General features: G+C 39.9%; 1 protein-coding gene across 3 annotated transcripts; it reads right to left on the bottom strand.

The window, feature by feature from the left end:
- Positions 1–6,953: 6,953 nt before the first annotated feature.
- Positions 6,954–21,368, bottom strand: LOC120528351 (zinc finger protein 665-like). Of its 3 annotated transcripts, XM_039752495.1 has the most exons (4): positions 21,239–21,368; positions 16,141–16,685; positions 10,536–10,856; positions 6,954–8,032 (listed from the first exon to the last, which is right to left on the bottom strand). In XM_039752495.1, exons 2-4 carry the CDS (start codon positions 16,550–16,552, stop codon positions 7,977–7,979), a joined length of 789 nt encoding a protein of 262 aa, XP_039608429.1. In that variant the 5' UTR covers positions 16,553–16,685; positions 21,239–21,368; the 3' UTR covers positions 6,954–7,976. The 3 variants fall into 3 exon arrangements, with proteins under 3 accessions (XP_039608429.1, XP_039608427.1, XP_039608428.1); XM_039752493.1 differs by lacking the exon at positions 6,954–8,032 and having other exon boundaries at positions 8,475–10,856; XM_039752494.1 differs by lacking the exon at positions 6,954–8,032 and having other exon boundaries at positions 8,475–10,856; positions 21,230–21,368.
- Positions 21,369–22,312: the final 944 nt, after the last annotated feature.

Consider the following 22,312-nt stretch of genomic DNA (forward strand, 5'->3'; position numbering starts at 1 on the left):
AACTTTTATTTTTCTACTATAAGTTTCATTTGGTTTTGTAGTCCCTCATGGGCTCTGCCTTTAATTATCAATTCCCATCAATCAAACATTTCCATTTTATATGGTCCTCTACTACAACACCCTCATGCATTTCTATGTACAATCTTCCTAACTTCCTGTATTTCACTCATATCACCAGAGCCTTCTACTGGCCACCTGTGCTCGCTCTGTTTATTCCACCGTTTACATTATTTTTTAAATCTAACCCTGTTTTCTGTTCTATGTAGCGTCTTGGAGAGTCACTTTTTTTTTCTTCCTTAGTACGTTTTCAGAAAACAATCGTCTGAACAGCGGCTCCTCATTCGCACCCTGTTTCTTCAATTTCAATTGTTCCCACTCCCCCATTGCTTATTCCGAGTCTCTAAAAAGACTCTGTCTCATTCCAGGGAGTGTACTAACTCAGCATTCCCAGCACCTCACTAATTCATACACACTTTATGCTGCTCACTGTCCTATTACTTTACAGCAGTGGTGTCGAACTCCAGACCTGGGGCCTCATGTATAACGCCGTGCGTACGCACAGAAATGTTGCGTAAGAACTTTTCCACTTTCAAATCGCGATGTATAAAACCTACACTTGGCGTAAAGCCACGCACTTTTCCACGGTACCTCATGCCTTGTCAGACGCAGTTCTCCGCCGGTTTTGCAAACTGGCGGCACCCAGCGTCAAAGCAGTGCTACTGTTCCTGTGTGGTTACTCATTATTTTCATGACGCGGCTTTATAAATACACAGAAACTAACCACATATTGTTTATTAGTGTAATGCATCTGATTGTAATTAACTCGTAACAATATAATGGTCCAGGGAACAGCCATAGTATTCCAAATACCATAACTGCTTTAGCGTTGTTACTCTAACTTCTTCTTCTTCTTCTTCTTTCAGCTCCTCCCGTTAGGAGTTGCCACAGCTGATCATCTTTTTCCATATTTCTCTCACTGCACCACTCGGAGTATTTATATCACTGTATCTGAGTGTGAATCACAGCAGCAGCTGATCAGAAAGAGAATTATCGGTATACAGCTTCAAGGACACGCTGTCTCAGCCACTGCAAAACGTTTTAAAGCCTTTCCTGTACGGACCTCGCGGTTCAGAAACAGTTTAATCCCAAGAACTTTAAATGCACTCAATCAATTGCTCCTCGTAGAACGGTTTGTACTTCTAAGTACAATCACCCCACTGTAAACTTGAACTACAGTTATAATATCTCACAACCTGGGCCACTTTATAAAGCACGTATTTACATATGATGACGATATCATTTTTAAGGTGAAATTATACACATAAAACTTTAACTTCATTTAAATAATCTATATTCTTCACTGGGAGTGTCGTGAAGGATAGAATAATTAAACATGTACTACGAAGATATTTCAATGTTCTTTAAACGTTTTGAAGAATCGGCGCTAAGCTTACAGATGGCTTAACGTCTATTACAGAGCTGATTATGTGGCGATCGGTTACTTGGGGAAAGAAAAGCAAGGACAGCAATGACGGCTACGCCAATATATATTGAATATAAAACAGAAAGAGAAAATAACAACACAGCTAAAAACGCAGCGACAAATTTCGACATAAGATAAATGCTTGTCATGAGCACGAGGCTCATGAAACACATGTTTAATAATGTGCTTTAGCTCCTATCATCATGAAAATGATATCACGTATACATTTCAGTATTTTAGTTATTCAATGAGCTGTAATATCACAAATGTAATGGACTCTGTGTCCAGTTGGAGGAAGAGAGCCGGTATAAGAAGCAAGTAGTGATTCACACACATAGAGCACATACGAGTAGAAGATCAAATACAAAACAAAGCATTTAACGTGCTACTTTAATTACGATGTAATTTTGAGAAACTGGTTAATTAAACGATTTTAAGATGAAGTTTATAATGTTCTACTAAATGACAAAATAAACTACGTGATTAAATTGGAAAATTCGAGATTAAAGTTGACATTTTGTGATTTTTCCCAACCGTGTGCCTTTTTTCTCTGTACCCTAATAAGCTTTCATATGACACTCAGACAGTGGGATTACAACTCGGCTTTCCACGGCGACTTTGATATGTGACTTCTTTTTTATTTCTAGCACTGTGCGATTTTGTGGATGTGAGCTTTCGTGTTTCTCCAACACGCTATGCCACTCGATCAACTTCCTTTTGTTGATTATACCGCGGTTTAATTAAACAAATAGTATGTTTTTCCTTTGCCTCCACTTGGTATTCGCTGAAATTCTTATATTTTCCCCGTGCTTTTCCCATTGTCTTTTCACAGAAGGTTAGAGCTTAAGGGCGATTTATACTCATTTGCATATTCAAAGAGGCGTAATTCTGGGAGGAGTTACATAAAGCGCGTGCACGAGCGTTACTTTTCACGCTGATCGGGATTTATGTAGCGGAAGAACGTGGAAGTTGGAGTACGCACAGATTCCTGCATCTGGATTTTTCTGTGCGTAAGCACATATCGGCTTTTGTACTTACGCCATGTTATATCAACATTTCAATCAACATTTATTTATATAGCACATATTCATACAAAAAAATGTAGCTCAAAGTGCTTTACAAAATGAATAGAAAAATAGAAGACACAATAAAAAATAAACATAGGTCAACATTAATTAACATAGAATAAGTAAGGTCCTAAGGCCAGGGTGGACAGAAAAAACAAAAAAAAACAAAACTCCAAAGGCTGGAGAAAAAAAAAAAAAATCTGTAGGGGTTCCAGACCACGAGACCACCCAGTCCCCTCTGGGCAATCTACCTAACATAAGTCAAACAGTCCTTTTTGTATTTAGGGTTTTCGTGGAAGGACCTGATGATGATGGTCACGTAGACTTCTGGCTTTCAGTCCATCAACGTTCGAGCATCATGATGCTTCTTAAGTGAAAAAATGCTGTCCTAGTGATCTGATGAATATGTGATTTAAAATTCAGGTTACAGTCAACAGTTACCCCTACATTTTTTACTTGACTTTTAATCCTAGTGCATCAAGTTTATTTCTGATAACCTCATTGAATCCATTATTGCCAATTACTAATATTTCAGTTTTCTCTTTATTTAGTTTGAGAAAATTACTATTCATCCATTCAGAAATACCAGTAAGACATTGTGTTAGTGTATCGAAAGAGTCGGAGTCATCAGGTGCTATTGATAAGAGTGCGAGTTCTATGCATGGCGTTATACATGAGGCCCCTGGAGTTCTAACCATCTTCTTAATTAGTGACCAGTGTTTGCTGTTAATTAACTTCTATTGCCTTAGTTTTAATTAACTTGACTCAGACACCTTAGTTGTTTCTTTTTTCTTAATTAGCAACCAATCAATAAAGAGACCCAAAACAAGCTGCCACATGGCCAGTGTACCTGTGCCCATCAATCAATATGCGGAAATAAAGAAAGGTGGAGGTCTCAGTAAGGTTGATCTCTCAGGCCACTAAAACATTTCGACGTTTTGACAAAACAGAAAAATCAACAGTTTGGTAAATGTGTGCAGTGGCGGAATGAGAGAAGCAAGAAGCCATGGAATTAAATAACGAGTTCAATTAACAACAAGAATTGATTTCTCGTTAAGCTATTGGTTGGAGTGAAACTGATTAAAGTTTGACGCTCCAATTTAGCTGGTCACCTGTTGGCTCGTTTCACATTTCATTTTTGTTTGGTTGTCATTTAATGAAGACAAGAATCAATTCAGTGGACTGAATCCTTAAAAGCAGAGCTATTAAAATGAAGGGAAAAGGAGTTAATTAGCAGTGAAAACTGATCGCTGATTAGGAAAAGAGTTAGAAAGAAAACATGTAGCCACAGCCGCCCTCCAGGCCTGGGGCCTCATGTATAACGCCGTGCGTAGAACTCGCACTATAACATGGCGTAAGCACAAAAGCCGAAATGTGCTTACGCACAGAAAAATCCAGATGCAGGAATCTGTGCGTACTCCAACTTCCACGTTCTTCCGCTACATAAATCCCGATCAGCGTGAAAAGTAACGCTCATGCACGCGCTTTATGTAACTCCTCCCAGAATTACGCCTCTTTGAATATGCAAATGAGTATAAATCGCCCTTAAGCTCTAACCTTCTGTGAAAAGACAATGGGAAAAGCACGGGAGAAAATATAAGAATTTCAGAGAATACCAAGTGGAGGCAAAGGAAAAACATACTATTTGTTCAAATAAGCCGTAGTATAATCAACAAAAGGAAGTTGATCGAGTGACATAGCGTGTTGGAGAAACTTGAAAGCTTACATTCACAAAATTGCACAGTGCCGGAAATAAAAAAGAAGTCATATATCAAAGTCGCCGTGAAAAGCCGAGTTGTAGCCCACTGTCTGAGTGTCATATGAAAGCTTATTAGGGTACAGAGAAAAAAGGCACACAGTGAGGAAAAAGCACGAAATGTCAACTTCAATCTCGACATTTCCACTTTAATCACGTAGTTTGTTTTGTCATTAAAGTAGAACATCATAAACTTCATCTTAAAGTCGTTTAATTAACCAGTTTCTTAAACCACATCGCAATTAAAGTAGCACGTTAAATGCTTTGTTTTGTATTTGATCTTCTATGTGCTCTGTGTGTGTGAATCACTACTTGCTTCTTAAACCGGCTCTCTTCCTCCAACTGGACACAGAGTCCATTACATTTGTGATATTACAGCTCTCTGAATAACTAAAATACTGAGATGTATACGTGATATCTTCATGATGATAGGAGTTAAAGCACGTTATTAAACATGGGTTTCACAGCGCAGTGATTGTGTGCGACCTTCGATGAAATAATTTATTGCAGCAGTACTCAGGGGCGGCTCTAGGCTTGTGGTGGCACTGGGCAGAGGAAGAATCGGTGGCTCCTTTGCCCGCCAATGTCAATAAGGTAGCTTATGCACGGTGGATGGTGAGGTCCGTTGCGGACACTGCATGGCCGCCTCGTGCTCATGACATAAGCGTTTAACTTTTGCCCAAATTTGTCGCTGCGTTTTTAGCCGTGTTGTTATTTACTCTTTCTGTTTTATATTCAATATATATTGGTGTAGCCGCCCCAAGAGTCCTTGCTTTTCTTTCTCCAAGTAACCGATCGCCACACAATCAGCTCTGTAATAGAAGTTAAGCCATCTGTAAGCTTAGCGCCGATTCTTCAAAACGTTTAAGGAACATTGAACTATCTTCATAGTACATGTTTAATTATTCCATCCTGCATGCCAGTCCCAGTAAAGAATATAGATTATTTAAATGAAGTTAAAGTTTTATCTGTATAATATAATAAAGATATTTTGCTGCATTTCATCTTAAAAATGATATTGTCATCATACGTAAATACCGGCTTTATAAAGTGGCTCAGGTTGTGCGATATTACAACTGTAGTGCAAGTTTACAGAGAGGTAATTGTACTTATAAGTATGAACAGTTCTACAAGGAGCAATTGATTGAGTGCGTTTAAAGTTCTTGGGATGAAACTGTTTCTGAACCGCGAAGTCCGTGCAGGAAAGGCTTTGAAACGTTTTGCCGTGGGTGAGACAGCGTGTGCTTGAAGCTGTTTACCGATAATTCTCTTTCCGATCAGCTGCTGCTGTGATTCACACTCAGATACAGCGATATAAATACTCTGAGTTGTACAGTGAGAGTAATATGGAAAAAGATGATCCGCTGTAACAGCTCCTACTGGGAGGAGCTGAAAGAAGAAGAAGAAGAAGAAGAAGAAGAAGGTGCAGTGAGAGAAACAATGCTAAATCAGTTATGGTATTTGGAATACTATGGCTATTCCCTGGACCATTATATTGTTAAAAGTTAATAACGATCAGATGCATTATACTAATAAACATTATGCGGTTAGTTTCAGTGTATTTATAAAGCCACGTCAAGAAAATAAGGTGTAATAACACAGAAAGAGTAGCATTGCTTTGACGCTGGGTGCCGCCAGTCAGCAAAACCGAGCGGAGAACTTGCGTACGACAAGGTATGAGGTACAGTGGAAAAATGCGTAGGTGTAGGTTTTATACATACCGATTTGAAAGTGGAAAAGTTCTTAAGCAACATTTCTGTGCGTACGCACTGTTTATACATGATGACCCAGGATTGGAGATCAACACCCCTGCTTTTGAGATTCCCTGACGGGACGTACTTTCCCTTTTACTAAACTTCCACCTCTCCCTGCTAATTACGAGTATACTTAGGACTCCATCTCATTACAAGAGGCACTATTATCATTACGTCCCCAGTACCTCTCCCGGATGGGAAAGCCGTTGTGCTCACCGGTCACCAATCTTATTCCTGTCTGCATTTCGCACCTTCACTCAGGTTGCCGGCAGGAGGGGAATTGTTCAGCTGCCAAATAAACTGTTAAAGTAACAGGAATAGTTCAATAAATTAGTCTTTATTCAGTCACAGATGAGTAAGTGGATTCATGATTTGCAAAGCAGAAGAGCCAAGTTTTCCAATTTCAGTCGGCTTTAATATTCAATTTCCTTCCTCCGAAACAATCCTTCCAACAGAGACCTTTGATTTCCTAAAGGGATGTTGACCGGTTTACTATTTGTTTTTCTCATTATTGGATAGCACCAATAGCGCAAGGTATAAGGTTTCAGCCCCTGCGGTTGTCTGCCCCAGGTCCATTTCGTTTCCTGGGTCACTATCTGCTGCTTCGTGGCTTTAGCGGACTAACAGTCTTGTCGGACAACTGGGTAAGAGGCTTCTACTTTTCAGCGCCGACCCCCTTCTTCAGTCGTCTAACAGCTGGTTACCACTCATGGTTTCCACATCAGATCAACCCATTGGAGCAAGAATATGACCAGATCGTACAGACAAGAGAGACTCGCTCTCCCGCAACAGTGCTTTGGTGTCCTGTCCGTGAGTGTCCAAGAGAAAATCGGCGGTGCAAAGACACACCAAAGGTCTTCACCCGGAATGAACGCTCTCAGGAGTCAAGAGGATAGGCAGAGTTTATCGTTTTATTGCAATAAACAACAACACGGACTCAAATCAATTCGGCCAAATCAGCCTGAGCTCTGAACAGTTCAAAAATCACAGATTATATCTCATTTCTTATCATTCTGACCTCGCTTGAAGCAGCTCATTCGCTGCTTATTCTGACTCCCCTTTCCTGTAGCTGGCCTGTCAAATTCTTTTATGATGATCACGGTATTTTAATTTTTTTGTCAATTATCTTTATTTTTCTGATTCGCTTATTTTTAGGTCAGCTGAGATCAAAACAGGTGTTTTCCCTTCTTCCATCATGGGGCTGTCCTTACCTTATTGTCCTACCTTCCTGGGTCCTCTCGCTAGATTATATTGGCAGCCAAAGCCAAGCTGCAATTAAAAAAGAAATATGGCATGTGCCTTTATTTAACCATTAGCAGACCTTGCTTACATTAATATTTCCACTAAGGTTAATGCTTATATATATTTTCCTATATTTATTTATGCTAATACATGAATATACTAATTTTATTTTTCATATGAGGTGTTTTCCCTCCTATCTATTCTTCCCATGCCCCGCCTCATTTTATTTTATTGTTATCCCTGAGCCAGTAATAAACTCCGTCCCGTTCCAGGGAGCGTACTAACTAAGCATTCTCAACACCTCACTTATTCGGCGCCCAGGTCAAAAGTGCTCCTTTTCTACTTTCTGTTCTTCCCATCCGTTCTTTCTTTAATATTCCATTCAATTCCTAGGGGCGTACTCACTAGCTATTCTAGCACCTTTGTTTCTGTCCGGAGGCACCTTAATCGGCAATTATTATCTTTCCCTGTCAAAAAGACCCCAGGAACTCACCAAAAATTTTACTCCTATGTGGAAGTTTCTACTTCACTCGACTTCCACGAAAAAACCAGAGGAGGTCAAGGACTCCTCATGCAGGACTCATCCGAGGCAGGCCAGTCCTAACTTTTTCCGGAGCTGATCCTCCCGATCCAGCTGGAATCAGTCCTTTTGCTAGTTCTCTGGACGATCCCGCTCAGGGAGTCGCTTGGCCATTCCTGTCCCCATACAGGCCACCAAAATCTGTGGATGCTGAAATCGGAAACAACAGAAGGCAAACAATATTTTAAAGTATAAAGCAATTTCTTTATTCTTGGTGAGTCAAAGAGAATAGCGTAAGAGCTCAGTGCCACTGACTGGTCAGATCAGACATTCTGCTGCCTAACGTGGGGTCTCCCTCTATATATCTAGTTAGTGTATTAATAAAAATAATTTAAAAAAAAAACAAAAAAACACATGGCACTTCATTTTGAGGTTATAAATAAATTATAATAGCTTACGACTGCCTGAATTGGAATGTGTACATTGCTTCTTTCAGATAAAGAGATTATCAGGGCACTCACAGTTTTAAGAAATATGCTCAAATAGTTTTAAGAATTCAGAAACTGTCACATTGATTTATAATATCACAGGGTGTTCTGTTAGTATCAAGAGGTCAGCATTTTCTCATAAAATAATGCAAGTTAGTCCCTAATTCTGTGCACAAGCCTAATTCTTTTATTACCAAAATGAAGAACAGATGATATAGAAATAACGAATCATATAGCTCTCTACAGCTTGATTAAAACAAAATACAGTTCTTGGTATTGTGAAGTAACAACTTATAATCATTACAGCTAATGTTTTTTTATTTTCTTTCACAAATGGTACAAGTTCATTGCTACTCAGATAAGGACCCATATCCAAACTTTCGAAACACAAATATTCCCATTGATGTCAGTGGCACCTCCTGGTAGTTGGCACTGCAATGTGGATTTGATTTGATTTCTCCATTTTTTATTATTACATTGAACTTTTTCAGTTGTGCTGTGGGGTTGAAGTTATCATCACCGCACAGTTCTATTGCTACCTCATTCTGTTGTCTGGTGTTTGTATTGTTCACCATCTTATGTTACAGCATTGGTGCAGAGATGATCAGTCCCAGTATGGCTGACGTCCTGGCAGTACCGTTTCTGAGTCCTTCCTGAAATCTTAGATGATGCTGATGATAGCTGATACAGGAGGACCACTTTCAAGATTCAGAGCAGCTAAAAGGCTTACCACAATAGGCCAGTCATTTATGACTATGAAGGCCATTACTGTCTGAAAAGACATTTAGGACAACAATGAGGTTTATTCTTGCACCTAGAAGTTGTTGAAGAAAATTCTTTCTGTTTGTGAAATATTTGTTGTATTCCAGTGTGTTCATTCCAGTGTGAGTTCATATGTGGCTCTGAGGTTAACTTACAACTAGGATCTGTTTGTCACTTTCAGTGCTTTGTCCACTATTCTAATGTATTTATTAACTACTTTCAACTAGGAGTCCTTTACCACATTCAGAAGATTTTTCTTCATTTTTATTGAATGAGGATCCAATGAAAATATCATTTGTCATTTCAGGGACAGGCTTTACTTCAATATGACTTTGCGTGTGTCTCCAAAACCTTTTTCTGGAAGAGTACCCTTTACCACATTCAGAACAGGTGTACTGTTTCTCTCCAGTGTGGATCCTTCTGTGGCAACTAAGTGCGTTTGGACTTGAGAATCGTTTGCCATAATCTGGACAGCAATTAGCTTTCTCTCCAGAGTGAATTCTCATGTGATCTTTAGGAGTTGTGCGGTCTGTGAAAAGCTTGCCACAGTCAGAACAGCTTTGTTTCTAACCAGAATGAATAATTTTATGATTGTGAAGGAATCGTTATACGAGAATAACATTCCAAATTCAGTACAGTTGTAAAGCTTCTCTCAAGTATGACTTTTGTATACTTATACAGAGAATTAATGTGTGGTAATTGTTTGCCACCTTCCAAGCAAAGGTGAGGTTTCCCTCCGGTGTGACATCTGATGTGACTTGTGATGGTGCTTTGTTGTGAGAACTGCTTATAATATTCAGAACAACAATAAGGTTTATCTCTAGTAAGAGTTCTGATGTGGCACTGAATTACGCTTAAATATAAGAATCGTTTCTCACTTTCAGAACAGCAATGAGATTTTTCTTTAGTATGGGTTGTGGCATGTGGATAAACCTTTCTAGCTTGTATAACATTTGCAACATTCAGAACATAAATACTGCATTTTCGCTTTACTGGGAGTTTGTGTGTTTACTTGAAATGAGCTAATGTTTAAAACTTTATTCCACACTGAGAACAGCAATATGGCTTCTCTCCAACATAAATTTCTATGTGCCTTTGAAAACTGCGTTTGTCAGAAAATTGTGTGGCACATTCTGGACAATAATGAGGTTTTTATCCTGTGTGGATTCTTCTGTGTCTCTGAAGATTATTCATACGCGAGAACAATTTACCACATTCGGGACAACAATGAGGTTTTTCTCCTGTGTGGATTATACTGTGTCTCTGAAGATAGCTTCGCCTTAAGAACAATTTACCACATTCTGGACAGCAATGAGGTTTTTCTCCTGTATGGATTTTTCTGTGCCTCTGAAGATTGCTTCTCCTTAAGAACGACTTACCACATTCTGAGCAGCAATGAGGTTTTTGTCCTGTGTGGATTATTCTGTGTTTCTGAAGATAGCTTATACATGAGAATGACTTACCACATTCTGAACAGCAATGAGGTTTTTCTCCTGTGTGAATATTCATATGCCTATTAAGATCACTTTTGAATGTGAATTGTTTGCCACATTCCAAACAACATTTTTCTCCAGTATGAATTTGGATTTCATTCTCCACTTGTTGTCTATCAGTTTTGGTGGCTTCTGTCTGTGTTGCTCCAGTAGAAGGGACAGAATTGCACTGCAAAAAGGCTGCTGTCTGGTTCTCTGATCCTTTTGCCGATTTCTTCATACTGTTCTCATTGTACTGAAGAGAGGACTGACCAAATGAAGGTGGAGAGAAGCTGCCATTCTTCTGTACATCTGAAATAACACAAACATTTTAACTATTATTTTTACCTGACATGGTTATCCAAGTCGACTTAAAACATTTGATACACAATTAGTTACATTTCTCTTGTTCTTCCAACTAGAGCACAGGCAGGTCATATGACTTGCTTGTTGTCACATGGTCCCAATAGCTGAATTAAAACCTGCAACTTCAGAGTTTGATGTCCAAATTCCTAACCACTACCTGCCATTTAAAATAAATGACAAAGTATAAGTAAAGTGGTGGCACATTGGTTGGAGTTTCTTCCTCACACGGAGGTGCTATTTATGGTCTGGCCACTCCGTGTGTGGTCTTTACATTTTCTGCTGCTCTCTGTTCAACTTCTCCACCTTTCTCTTACATGTGAAAGACAGGCCTGATCTGATCAATTGATCACAAATCAAAATCAACTGATTTTCATTCCAAATGACTTGACTGATGATCAGTAAATTAGCTGATCTTAAAATCTGATCTTGAATAATAAAAAGCATGCAACACAAAGTTCCAACATTACCAAAATACAGAAAAACGTTCTCGACAGTCTAACAGTTTTATTTCCTTCATGTAATATTTGTGTAAAAAGAAGTCACTCATGGAGGATTCTGTGCTAACACTTTCAACAATACAAACCTTATTCAACATCTGAGAAGTCAGCAGAAAAGGGACTGGTGTGAAGAACGAGCTGTTCAAAGGCTGAGGTGACCAGTAAGCTTAGTCTAGCTCAGTCGCCTACTATCACTCGGCCTCCAAAGATGGCAGCACTTAGAAAACTCGACCTTATAATAATGACAGCACGAACGCCAAAGACTTACTGTGACAGCAAAAACAATGGAATTTGTAAGCCTGGACAACCAGCCACTTTCAGTTCTGGAAGATGTCACCTTCTAGATAATTTAGATCCACAATTCCATCTGCCAGTGAGTGTTTGTTGACTGATTTATTTGTATAATTAATTAACCAGATATTAGATGTTTTGACTAAAATCCCTTTTATTAGCCTTTCAGTGAATTTGTAGGTAGATGGGTGGAAACGGATGCAGAGTTTCACTGAGCTGGTACAAAAATATAAAATCGATATCAAGTGGACATCGATTACTTAGAAACTGCAATCAGCCCTCTTATTTACTTGTTGGGTAGAATGGTATGAGCCTAGTTTTTAGGAGTAATGAAATAATATTAATAATGCATAATTATCATTCAGTGTGAATAGCCACTACTCACAGTTATGAATTCTGTAACAGATATCATCATCATAATGATTTTTCCCCAAATTAAACAATCGCACAAAGACACATATTTCACAGATTATAGCAAATATCAAGCATACAGTCTCCTTAGTGCCGGTGTCTCGATCACACAGATGCAGTTGGAGCGACAGACGACAGCCGAGAGATCCAAAGAAACTCCCTGCCAACAGAACTGCAGAATGCATGAAGAAATTGTCAATGAAGATAAAAATGATATTTGAGTCAGCAGCATCAGAGGTGAACCTTTACCTCTGTGAACCTTATATCACATGAGATGCTGGGCTACTGGCTTTCTGGAGGACTTATAAAAGTCTTCATCCTACTTGTGCCCTCCTTATACGAGTCGGGACAGCGAGGGTCTGTTCAGTACGGCAACACACGTCGTGGATGACAGGAGGACCAGACTGTCCTCAGAACATGCAGAGATGCTTATATTCTTAGATAAGAACCTGAAGCGTTCACCAAAACTGTCTAGTTTTTCCTCTTGTTGTGGTAGATGGCTACAAATATCTAATTGAACATTTTATTTCATTAGAAATGTGGAGTATGATTAAGACATGCCTTTTGTTTTTTTCAGCTTGTTTTTGTTCATTATGTGTGCATTATGAGTAAATGTTCTTCGTGTATGCTGTAAGCAGTAGAACTTTATTATGGAATATGAAGTTTATGAATGGGTAAAATAACATTTATTATTTAAAAAAAAAGAAAAGAAAAACTATTCTTATTATTGATATCAGCAGGTCCTAATGGAATGGAATGGGTATTCAGTTGTCCTGGGGTCAAATCCTGCCCACAGTTGTTCTACAAAAGGGCTCTGAATGGCGTTTCTGGTTATTCTGGTTTATCCCCTCATCCTCATAAACATGCAGAGGAAGTGGAGTGGTGACTCCAAATTGACCCGATGTGACTGTGAGAGACGGAAGGGACCAAGATCATCTCCAAGTGAAGATTTCACACCACTGCAAACTTGTCCAGGCCATGCTGCCCCAACAAGTTCAGGCTGACAGCAGAACACAAGATGCTGAAAGAAGACCCTGAGACCCCCTGAATGTCCTCATGGCTCGTACAGGTAGCTCTTGTCACCCTTAACGTCAAAGTGCACGAGATTAACATTAGAAAGATGAGGCACATATTAGGTGGGCACTGGCTTGAGCAAATTCACTCTTATTTAGTGCACAGGGTGAGGATTTTATTCTTACTTATTTCTTTCTTTTTGTGGACATTTCTGCCTTAACTGCCATACAATTTAAGAAATATACATGTCTTTAACAAAATATGACTTTTGATATTCTCACTGAACGTAATGCGCTGTTGGCCTAACATACGTCACTGCTTCAGACAGAGCTTCATGATGTTCAAGTCATGCGCTCAACACTTTACATTTTTCCTTATTCACCCAAGTTATTCTAATTTATCATTTATTAGGTAACCTATTGTTTGTTATCTTGCACCTGAGCAGGTGGTCTTTATCCAAGTTCAATTAACTGTGTTTTCCACTCTCACTTTAAATCCTCTAAAAACATCAAAGCACCCACCGTTAGAATTTATAAACACTCTCTTTCTTTTATATGTAACTAGCAAAATACCCGCGCTTCGCAGCGGAAAAGTAGTGTGTTAAACAAGCAATGAAAAAGAAAAGGAAACATTTTGAAAATAACGTAACCTGATTGTTAATGTAATTGTTTTGTCACTGTTGTGAGTGATGAGTGTTGTTGTCATATATAATATAATATATATATATATATATATATATATATATATATATATTACACACACACACATAAACATATATATAGATACATATCTATACATATACACATATATACATACATATATATATCTACATATATACACACACATACATACACACACATATATACACACAAATACATATATATATACATACATACACACACACATATATAAACATATATATACATATACATACATATCTACACATATACACACACAGCTATTTCGTATCAGTGCAATACGCTGTTTGTTAAAATGGTTGACTCCCGCTCTTACGTGCAATAACAAATCAAATCATTCAGTTGTCTTTGCTCATATGTCATTTTAGAGCTGGACGCCTGGCATCTTTTTTTGGCCACAAGTTAGTTTCTGTTTGGTGTGAAGTTCTGTGTTGTGGAGATTCTCAGGATGGACTGCAGGTGCTCATCAGTGAGGCGACTCCTGTGTGCTGTTTTGTTAGTCTTTATCACTGAGAAGAGCTTCTCACACAGATATGTGCTACCAAACATGCACAAGGTTCGAGCCGCATGTAGACGGACTTTTTTTGTTTTTCAAAGTCACCAAAGCGTTGTGCAAACTCAGTGCGCAATAACTCTAGTAAGCGGTAACTGTTCGGCAAGGCAGCTGAAGCGCTGCATTATGGGATCTGTAGTTTATTGTGTTACCAGCGCTTCATATACCCGGGCCATTAATAACAATAATACAGTATATAAAATTATCTCGCGGATATAATTACACGCCAGGCCGGATGTGGCCCGCGGCCCTTGAGTTTGACACATATGGACTAAATAGAACTTGAAAAGATGTATTTTTTCAAATGTGATCGTGTAATTCAGATAGAGTTGACGCGCACTACAGCCTGCATGCCTCAATAAGTCATCCTCCCTCGCCCTTACTTTTTTACCGTTCATCTAATGAATACACTGAGTATGGCTTTACCAAAACAATCATTGATGGCGAATAAAGTATCCATTATTCGAGCATGTAGATCAGGATATATATATACATATATATACCCGCGTATCGCAGCGGAGAAGTAGTGTGTTAAAAAAGCTAGAAAAAGAAAAGGGAACATTTTAAAAATAACGTAACATGACTGTCAATATACAGTATTTGTTTTGTGAGTGTTACTGAGTGTTGCTGTCATCAAGGATTTGATTATCATTATTTCTTTCAATCAGGTTCGTATTTGTAGGATGTGTTGTGTTCAAGTTACATTCCGTGTTTGTCAATCGTTGTAAAGATGACAGGTTTCATTCATCGATTCGATTCTTACTGCATCAATAAACAGCTCGTCTTCTTCTTTATCTGAGACCTGACACACTGCATGCACGGGTTTTTTTACACTGTCTTCCTTTAGCGGGACATTGACTTTTTCCACCGTCTGCTTTGTTTCCACAGTAGCTGCATTTATGAATATGCTTATCAGACGCTTCATATTTTTTGCTGCCTTTTCAATTGTGTAATTCGGTTTTTGTTCAGCTCTTTGGAACTGCTGCTTTTTATCTGTGCACTGCGTCAGTTCACGTGAGCCACTCGGTGTACATGCATCGAAGGTTCCCAGCTGTGCTGGTGTCATCTCGTGCTATGTCCATGGCTGTATTTAATGTTACCTTAGTCCTGGCACTTAAAACTTTCTCTCGCAGTTTCGCTGAGTTTGTGTCAAACACCACCCTGACCATCTCATCTTCCTCTCCATAAGCACAGTCCTTCACCCGTGAATATTTACCCGTGGCAGTTTGCTATTGGATTGCCGCTGACGGACGGCCTTATATGGGCAGGCACTAAATTACAAACGCCAGCGCAGCCTGTCTATGAACTTAATTTAAAGTGTAGGTTTACATCGTGCTTTGTTTCCGAAGTAGCAGAACTCATGAATATGGTTGTATATGTCACTCGCTCACTTCTTATTGTTTTGCTGCCTTCTCAATTATATAATGCATGTTTTCTTCAGCGCTTTTTTGAGGTCTTCCTGGTTTTCTACGTACTGCGTGATTACGTGGGAGGCGTGATGATGTCACACGAAACTCCGCCCTCACAGCATTGAAGCTCATCTCCATTACAGTAAATGGAGAAAAACTGCTTCCAATTATGACCATTACGCGTAGAATTTCGATATAAAACCTGCCCAACTTTTGTAAGGAAGCTGTAAGGAATGAACCTGCCAAATTTCAGCCTTCCACCCACACGGGAAGTTGGAGAATTAGTGATGAGTGAGTGAGTGAGTAAGTGAGTGAGGGCTTTGCCTTTTATTAGTATAGATAGATCACATTACTCACTTATTCCAGCACTCCCAGGTGACTCTTCTTCTCTTCCATTTCCCTCGGTGATTTTCTCTTCAGACTCTGATAACTCTGATTTCAGCTCTACAGAATTCTCCTGCATAGCCAGTCGCCCCGTATTATTGGACCAGGGCTGTAAACTGGATAGAGATTCTTCACTGGCCTCTTGCTTGAAAATATCCTCAGTTTCATACTTTTGAAGTTCAAGACCAAAGGAGAAATCATTCAAATTCTCAGCTTTAACAGCAGCAGTTACCTCCTTGCACTCCTCCTCCTCTTTAAAAACTGAAATTCTTTTTTCGTGATCCTCCAGCTTCACACACACACCCTCTGGTGTGAGCCGCTCACAGTCCTCCTCTTTAATGTGCACCGTTCTTTTATCCACACCATCTTCTTTGGCAGAGGCCATTCTCTGTGGGAAACTCTTCTCTCTCTTAAAGTGTCTGCCCTTCTCTTCTCAGATTCACTTCTCACACTTTGGAAAGCCCTGAGCTGAAGGCCATTAGACACCTCAGTGTATGGCCAAGTGAAATGGGAAAGCCCTGTGAAAATAAAAATGTAGAATTAACTTCATAAAGTTAGTAAAAATAATGAGCACACTTCAGGGTTACAGTGCCATCTATAAGGTTTGGGTCAAAGTCACACGTTTCTTGATTTTCACTTCTGCCTCACAGTTTAAAATTCCAAATCAGGCAATTCAGATGTGATCAAAGTGCACTGCAGACCTTCATTAAATGGGGTTGGCATACATTTCAGTCCCAGCATGTAGATATGAAAACACTTTATCTACATGGCACCATCATGTTTGGACACAGCAATGGCAGGTCTATTAAAGCTGTCATATTTAGGGCTTTGTTGGCTATAGACTGACATGAACGTCAAATAGGAGTACAGGGTCTTCACATCATTGACAACTTCACACGTTTCAGTGCAAGAAGTGTTGTAAAGACAAAGAGACCATCAGAAAATGTGAAACAATTCATTCATTCGTTCTCAGATAAGAGTACATGGAGCTCCTCAGTAACTACTTAGTGATAATTGTGAAGAATCAGAGAGATGGCAGAGAATTTTAACATTGAAACAAAGACCACCGCTGCATACAGTCCCTGGGGTAATGGACTACCTGAGAGACACAATCAGACACTCACAGACATGATACAGAAAGTGATAAAGAATACTGGATGCGACTGGTTAGTGCCAGATTCGCGCCGCAAGGCACTAATGGTAAAGATTACCATGCGCAAAACTTATATGTACAGCTAATTTCAGCCGGTGTTTGGCCGAAAACCAAATCTTCCTTGTGTTCTTGTGGACAGACCACCCGCCCTCGAAGGCACCACTAGGAGTGTGTCAGAGGAGCACATATTCCAGCACTGAACACTCCAGGAAGAGCATTTAATGAAGCCGAGTATTCAGACCGAATACGGAGAGCACTCCAGAGACAGGTTAATTCTGAAAATGATAAATCTGAGACAAAGTGAACGACAAAAGAGTGGACTGGAAAGTACATGCAGAAGCCATTAGACAGGATGGATTTGTGAAATGTGTCAGACGTGGAGGTGCTCTTGGAAGGGCCCACCATTCTAGACTACGTAAAGTCGACGGTAAAGGTGACAATCGACATACCACCAGCAGTGAGAGAGGTGAAGAGAGAGATTTATCTAAGACTACATCAGATAATGAAGACAATGGAGATGATAAGGAGATTCTAAACTAGGGGTTGGCAAACCTTTTGGCTCGGGAGCCACATTGACTTTTAAAATTTGACAGACGGGCCGGGCCAGCACTAGATTCATACATATCAAACAAACATAAAAAAAGGCATTATAGTGTTAATATTCACTTTTAGTGGGAACTGTGTTGTTGATCACCTTTTTTTACCATGGCATCGAAGTCTGGTGTTGGTTTTGTTGTGACAATTCTCAGAACAGATCTGAGGTGTTCATCGCTCAACTGGAATCTGTGGGGTGCTTTGCTGGTGTTCATCACACTAAAAGTCTGTTCACACACATACTGTACGTAGAGACAAATAACACCAGCATCCTCTGTCCCATCTTCTGGATGTTTGGAAATTTGGCTGCGCTTAATTTAGTATAAAGCTCATCCAGTTTAAGAGAGTTGAACTTCTCCTTTAAGACGGTGTCACATTGGAGATCAATCAGTTCCAACTGCAACTCCTGTGGTGCCGTTTCAGGGTCCTGTGTGAAGGGACAAGAAACCAGCTGAAGTGACTTGTAAATTTGTCCAAAATCACAGAACCGACGGCAGAATTCTCCATGCAGGTCGTCCAGTGATTTCCTTTATTTTTTCACAAGTCGAGGGGCCTCTTTCAGCGTAGCCAGTGTGAGTAAATGAGTGAATGAGTTGTTTCACATTTGCTTTGAGAGTAAAGCTATAGCTTGGTTTTGAAGGCACTGACGTTTGTGTACATTTTATGCACAAACTGCTCTTTCCCTTGTAGCTTCACGTTCAGCTCATTCATGTGTGTCAGTATGTCCACAGCAAAAGCAAAATCACAAAGCCAATCTGCGTCACTCAGCTCAGGAAAATCGTCAGCTTTCTCAAGTAGCTCCAAAAATGAGATAATCTTCTGTGATAATCTGTGGAAACGCTGGCGAGCGTACTCCAAGGTAGCTTGTGCCTATTGATGACCCCCGACACGCGGTCATACAAGTCCTCTCACCGCGTTTTCCTCTTTAGGGATTCCATGGCCAAAAACTCCTCCGTTATCTCAAAATTGTCATTAATCCCTCTGATAAAAATTAAAAGTTGAGCGATGTACTTTATGTCATTACTTTCGTCCAGTGCCAAGGAATATAACGTCAATGACTCCGCTTTATTATTTAACTTGCTAGCTAAGTCTTCGTCTGTCTATTCGCTTAACACGGCGAGTCACTGTCCTGAGTGATAAGCTCATTCTTTCAAATTTGTTCTTGCTCTCAGGACACAAGATACCTGCTGTCTCTACCATGCGCTCTTTGAGAAACTCCCCTTCGGAGAAAGGCTTGCTGGTCTTTGCTAATTTGAATGCCAGCACATAACTTGCCTTCGTGCTTGATTCTTGGATGGCAGTTTGTCTGATAAAGGAGTTTACCTCTGAGCGGTAGCCGTCCGTTCTTGCGTTGACTGGTTGTTAGCGTAATTAGCATTCTTGGTGGAAAAGTGACGGCTGATGTTGTATTCCTTTAAAACCGCAAAGGTTTCTTGGCAAATAAGACATACAGCCTTTGACCGGACTTCAGTGAAAAAGTATTTAGTTGTCCATTCCTTATTAAACACTCGGCACTCACTGTCGAATTTTCTTTTCTTTGGCCCACTCATTGTTGCAGATGGGTTCAGAGCAGTGGCAGAGTAATAACAGAGAGCAACCCGAGCTCCGCAAAATCAAGTCAATGTATCACTGCGCCTAATGTGCAGAATACAGTCATAATTATGATATGATTTAATTTTTTGCAATTTTGTAACAATCTTCGGTGGGACAGATTAAAAAGACCAATGGGCCAGATGTGGCCCGCGGGCCGTAGTTTGCCCAGGCCTGCTCTAAATATTCAGTACCAGTATAAGATTCCTATGTTGAAGTTGAGCAAACTCACAGCTTAAGACAGAGTTGTTGTTTGTCTAAAAAAAGAGGCAAACTGTGAGATATGTGGACAGAGATGGTGGCATACAGATAAAGTATTAGATTGAGCTGACAAACAGAAATTGGTATAATTTAGAGTTTACTGATCCTGATAGGATTGCTGACAATGAAGGGTCTGTTGGCACATCAAGTGTGGATAATCTGCAAGTTGAACCAGAAACTAATGAACTGCAACTATGGGACTTGTGCATGGAAATCACGGAGATATCAGCTGAGTCAGCAAAAGAGCAAGGGTTAAGCAAGTGGGGAAGAAAATGGAGCATTTGAGGAGGTGGAAAACCACAAGATGGATATGCCCTTTAAAATGAGACTTCAGCAGGAATTGTACCTAAAGACCACCTAGTGGCACGAGGGTCTGAGGGACAAGATAGGAGTGGGCTCAACAGCGATTCACCAACATGGGCATCAGAATCTGCTCACCAAGGTCTCTGAGGCGGCACTGCCACTTTAAACAATGAGGACAGACAGTTGAGCTCCAGCCCATAATAGTCGAGTCGCGGCTCTGCTGAGCTCGGTAGCTTTCACATTTTGTATTTTGATGACTTCATATGGTCAGACACTAACTCCCCGATTGGCTTGAGTCTTTTTCTTAATATAACACGACCATCTCTAGTAAGCTAAAGTATCAAATTGTACAGAAATAATGAAAGTAGTTGGAAAGGATAAAAGACATTAAATAAAACAATACCGTTTGAAATATCACAAAAATGTACTCGTAATGCCATGTCAGCTGTAGATTTTACTGTAACTCTTCAGCAGCACTAGCTTGTGTAATGTTTGTGTTTTTTATTTCCCATTAAACAAATTAAAGTGAAAACGCACAAACATCTTTCCTGATAAGAAAATACAACAAAATAATTTAAATTACTTCTTAATAGGTTTCACTAGGAGACAAACTGCTGGCAATGAAACCTGAATGCGCCCTGTAAAGTTATCTCTTTCGACGCCACTTTAACAAAGTTGACCGATGATAGTTTTAGAGGAAAAAGGAAAAAACGTAAAGAACACGCAGAGCTCGAGAAAAATCAGAAATGAACGACGGGGCCGTGCGGGAGCGAGCGGCTGAACAAGCGCGTGCCCGACGGACAGCACAGTTCGGAGCATGCGCGAAATTGAAAGGGGAAGTGGTGCGTAAAGTACACGAGCGTAAAGAGATCAATCCCAATTTAAAGTGCCTCCAAGTTAGATGTAGCTTTACATTTCACGGGACACCGACCGCAAAATAAAGTAATGTAGCACCAGCTAAAAAGTGTGCGACCCTTGTCACCCACAGTAAACGTGCGATTTGCTGTGCCGCCTCCTAAAACGTATTTCTCAATCCCCAACACTTAAAAGCGAACCATGCGGCGCCAGGCACCTCCTCAAATTTAAAGCCTCTCAGCATGTCGCGGTGTTCCTGTTGGCATTCCCACCCGTACGCGATCGCCACGTTTGACTTTGTCTCACCTACCGCACCTTTGCTTGATCTTGTGGCTGTGATGAAGTCGCAGCGCGAGTGTCTCATAAGAGCACACTAGTAATGGGTAGCTCGATACTGACTAGTCGAGACTCGAGTTCTCAAAGCGCTGCTCAGAGACTTGTTTGAAATGCGCCTCTCACGTGATTTTGAAGCACGCTAGCGTCATGACGTCATTGATATCCGCGCCATAGACATATATAGATAGACATCGCATTCACGGTGTTGCCCAGTCGGCACGATACGTCAGCGCGTCCGCCATATTGCGAGTGGCAAAAGTGCCATTTAAACTAATACAGGTAGACGTGGAAACCGGGTGTTCTGATGAAAAAACAATAACATTTAAAACAGTATTGTTTACATACAACAGATTTTGGAGAATCGTTTAAATGCAATTATTTATATCCATTAATACACTAATAATGGCAATTACTAAATAATAATAATTATAATTATTATTAATAAATAATTCCTCCCATATAAGTAACATTTCTTGGGCTGCCTTCTTCCATTTCCAAAACATTTCTAGACTTTGTCCTGTTCTTACCCAACACAGTACTAAAGTATTGGTTAATGTCCGAGTCACCTGACGTATAGATTACTGTAATGCTACTCTATCTGGCATCCCATAAAAACGTATCCATCACTTACAACTTCTTCAGAATTCTGCTGCCAGGATAATAACCTGCTGTTCTAAATCCACTGAACATATTACACCTACTCTCTCTCAACTTCACTGTTAACTACAGTATACAATACAAATACCGCTCTGAACATTCAAAGCTCCCCACAACCTCACTGATCTCCTACTGACCTACAGACTGACACTCCCTCTCGGTCACTCAGATCCTGTAATTTGAGAGTATTCAGTCTGTCAATATGGTGCAGCCTTAGTTTGTAGAAGACAGACACAACTAAAGACATGAGCATAAAATGATGGTTGTTAATTTCAAACTGTGTTTCCTCAATGTGCTCTTTGAGAAAAACATCAAGTTTGAGAAATGTTAGCAGCTACAACCCCAATTCCAATGAAGTTGGGACGTTGTGTAAAATGCAAATAAAAACAGAATACA

The sequence above is a fragment of the Polypterus senegalus genome, chromosome 4 (assembly GCF_016835505.1).
Source record: "Polypterus senegalus isolate Bchr_013 chromosome 4, ASM1683550v1, whole genome shotgun sequence".
Classification (NCBI taxonomy): Eukaryota; Metazoa; Chordata; class Cladistia; order Polypteriformes; family Polypteridae; genus Polypterus; species Polypterus senegalus.

Coding starts and splice junctions, on each gene's coding strand:
- LOC120528351 (XM_039752493.1), bottom strand. CDS start 16,552: ATGGCCTCTGCCAAAGAAGATGGTGTGGATAAAAGAACGGTGCACATT. Junction 10,857..16,140: donor ACCTGGGAGTGCTGGAATAA/GTGAGTAATGTG, acceptor GTGTTATTTCAG/ATGTACAGAAGAATGGCAGC.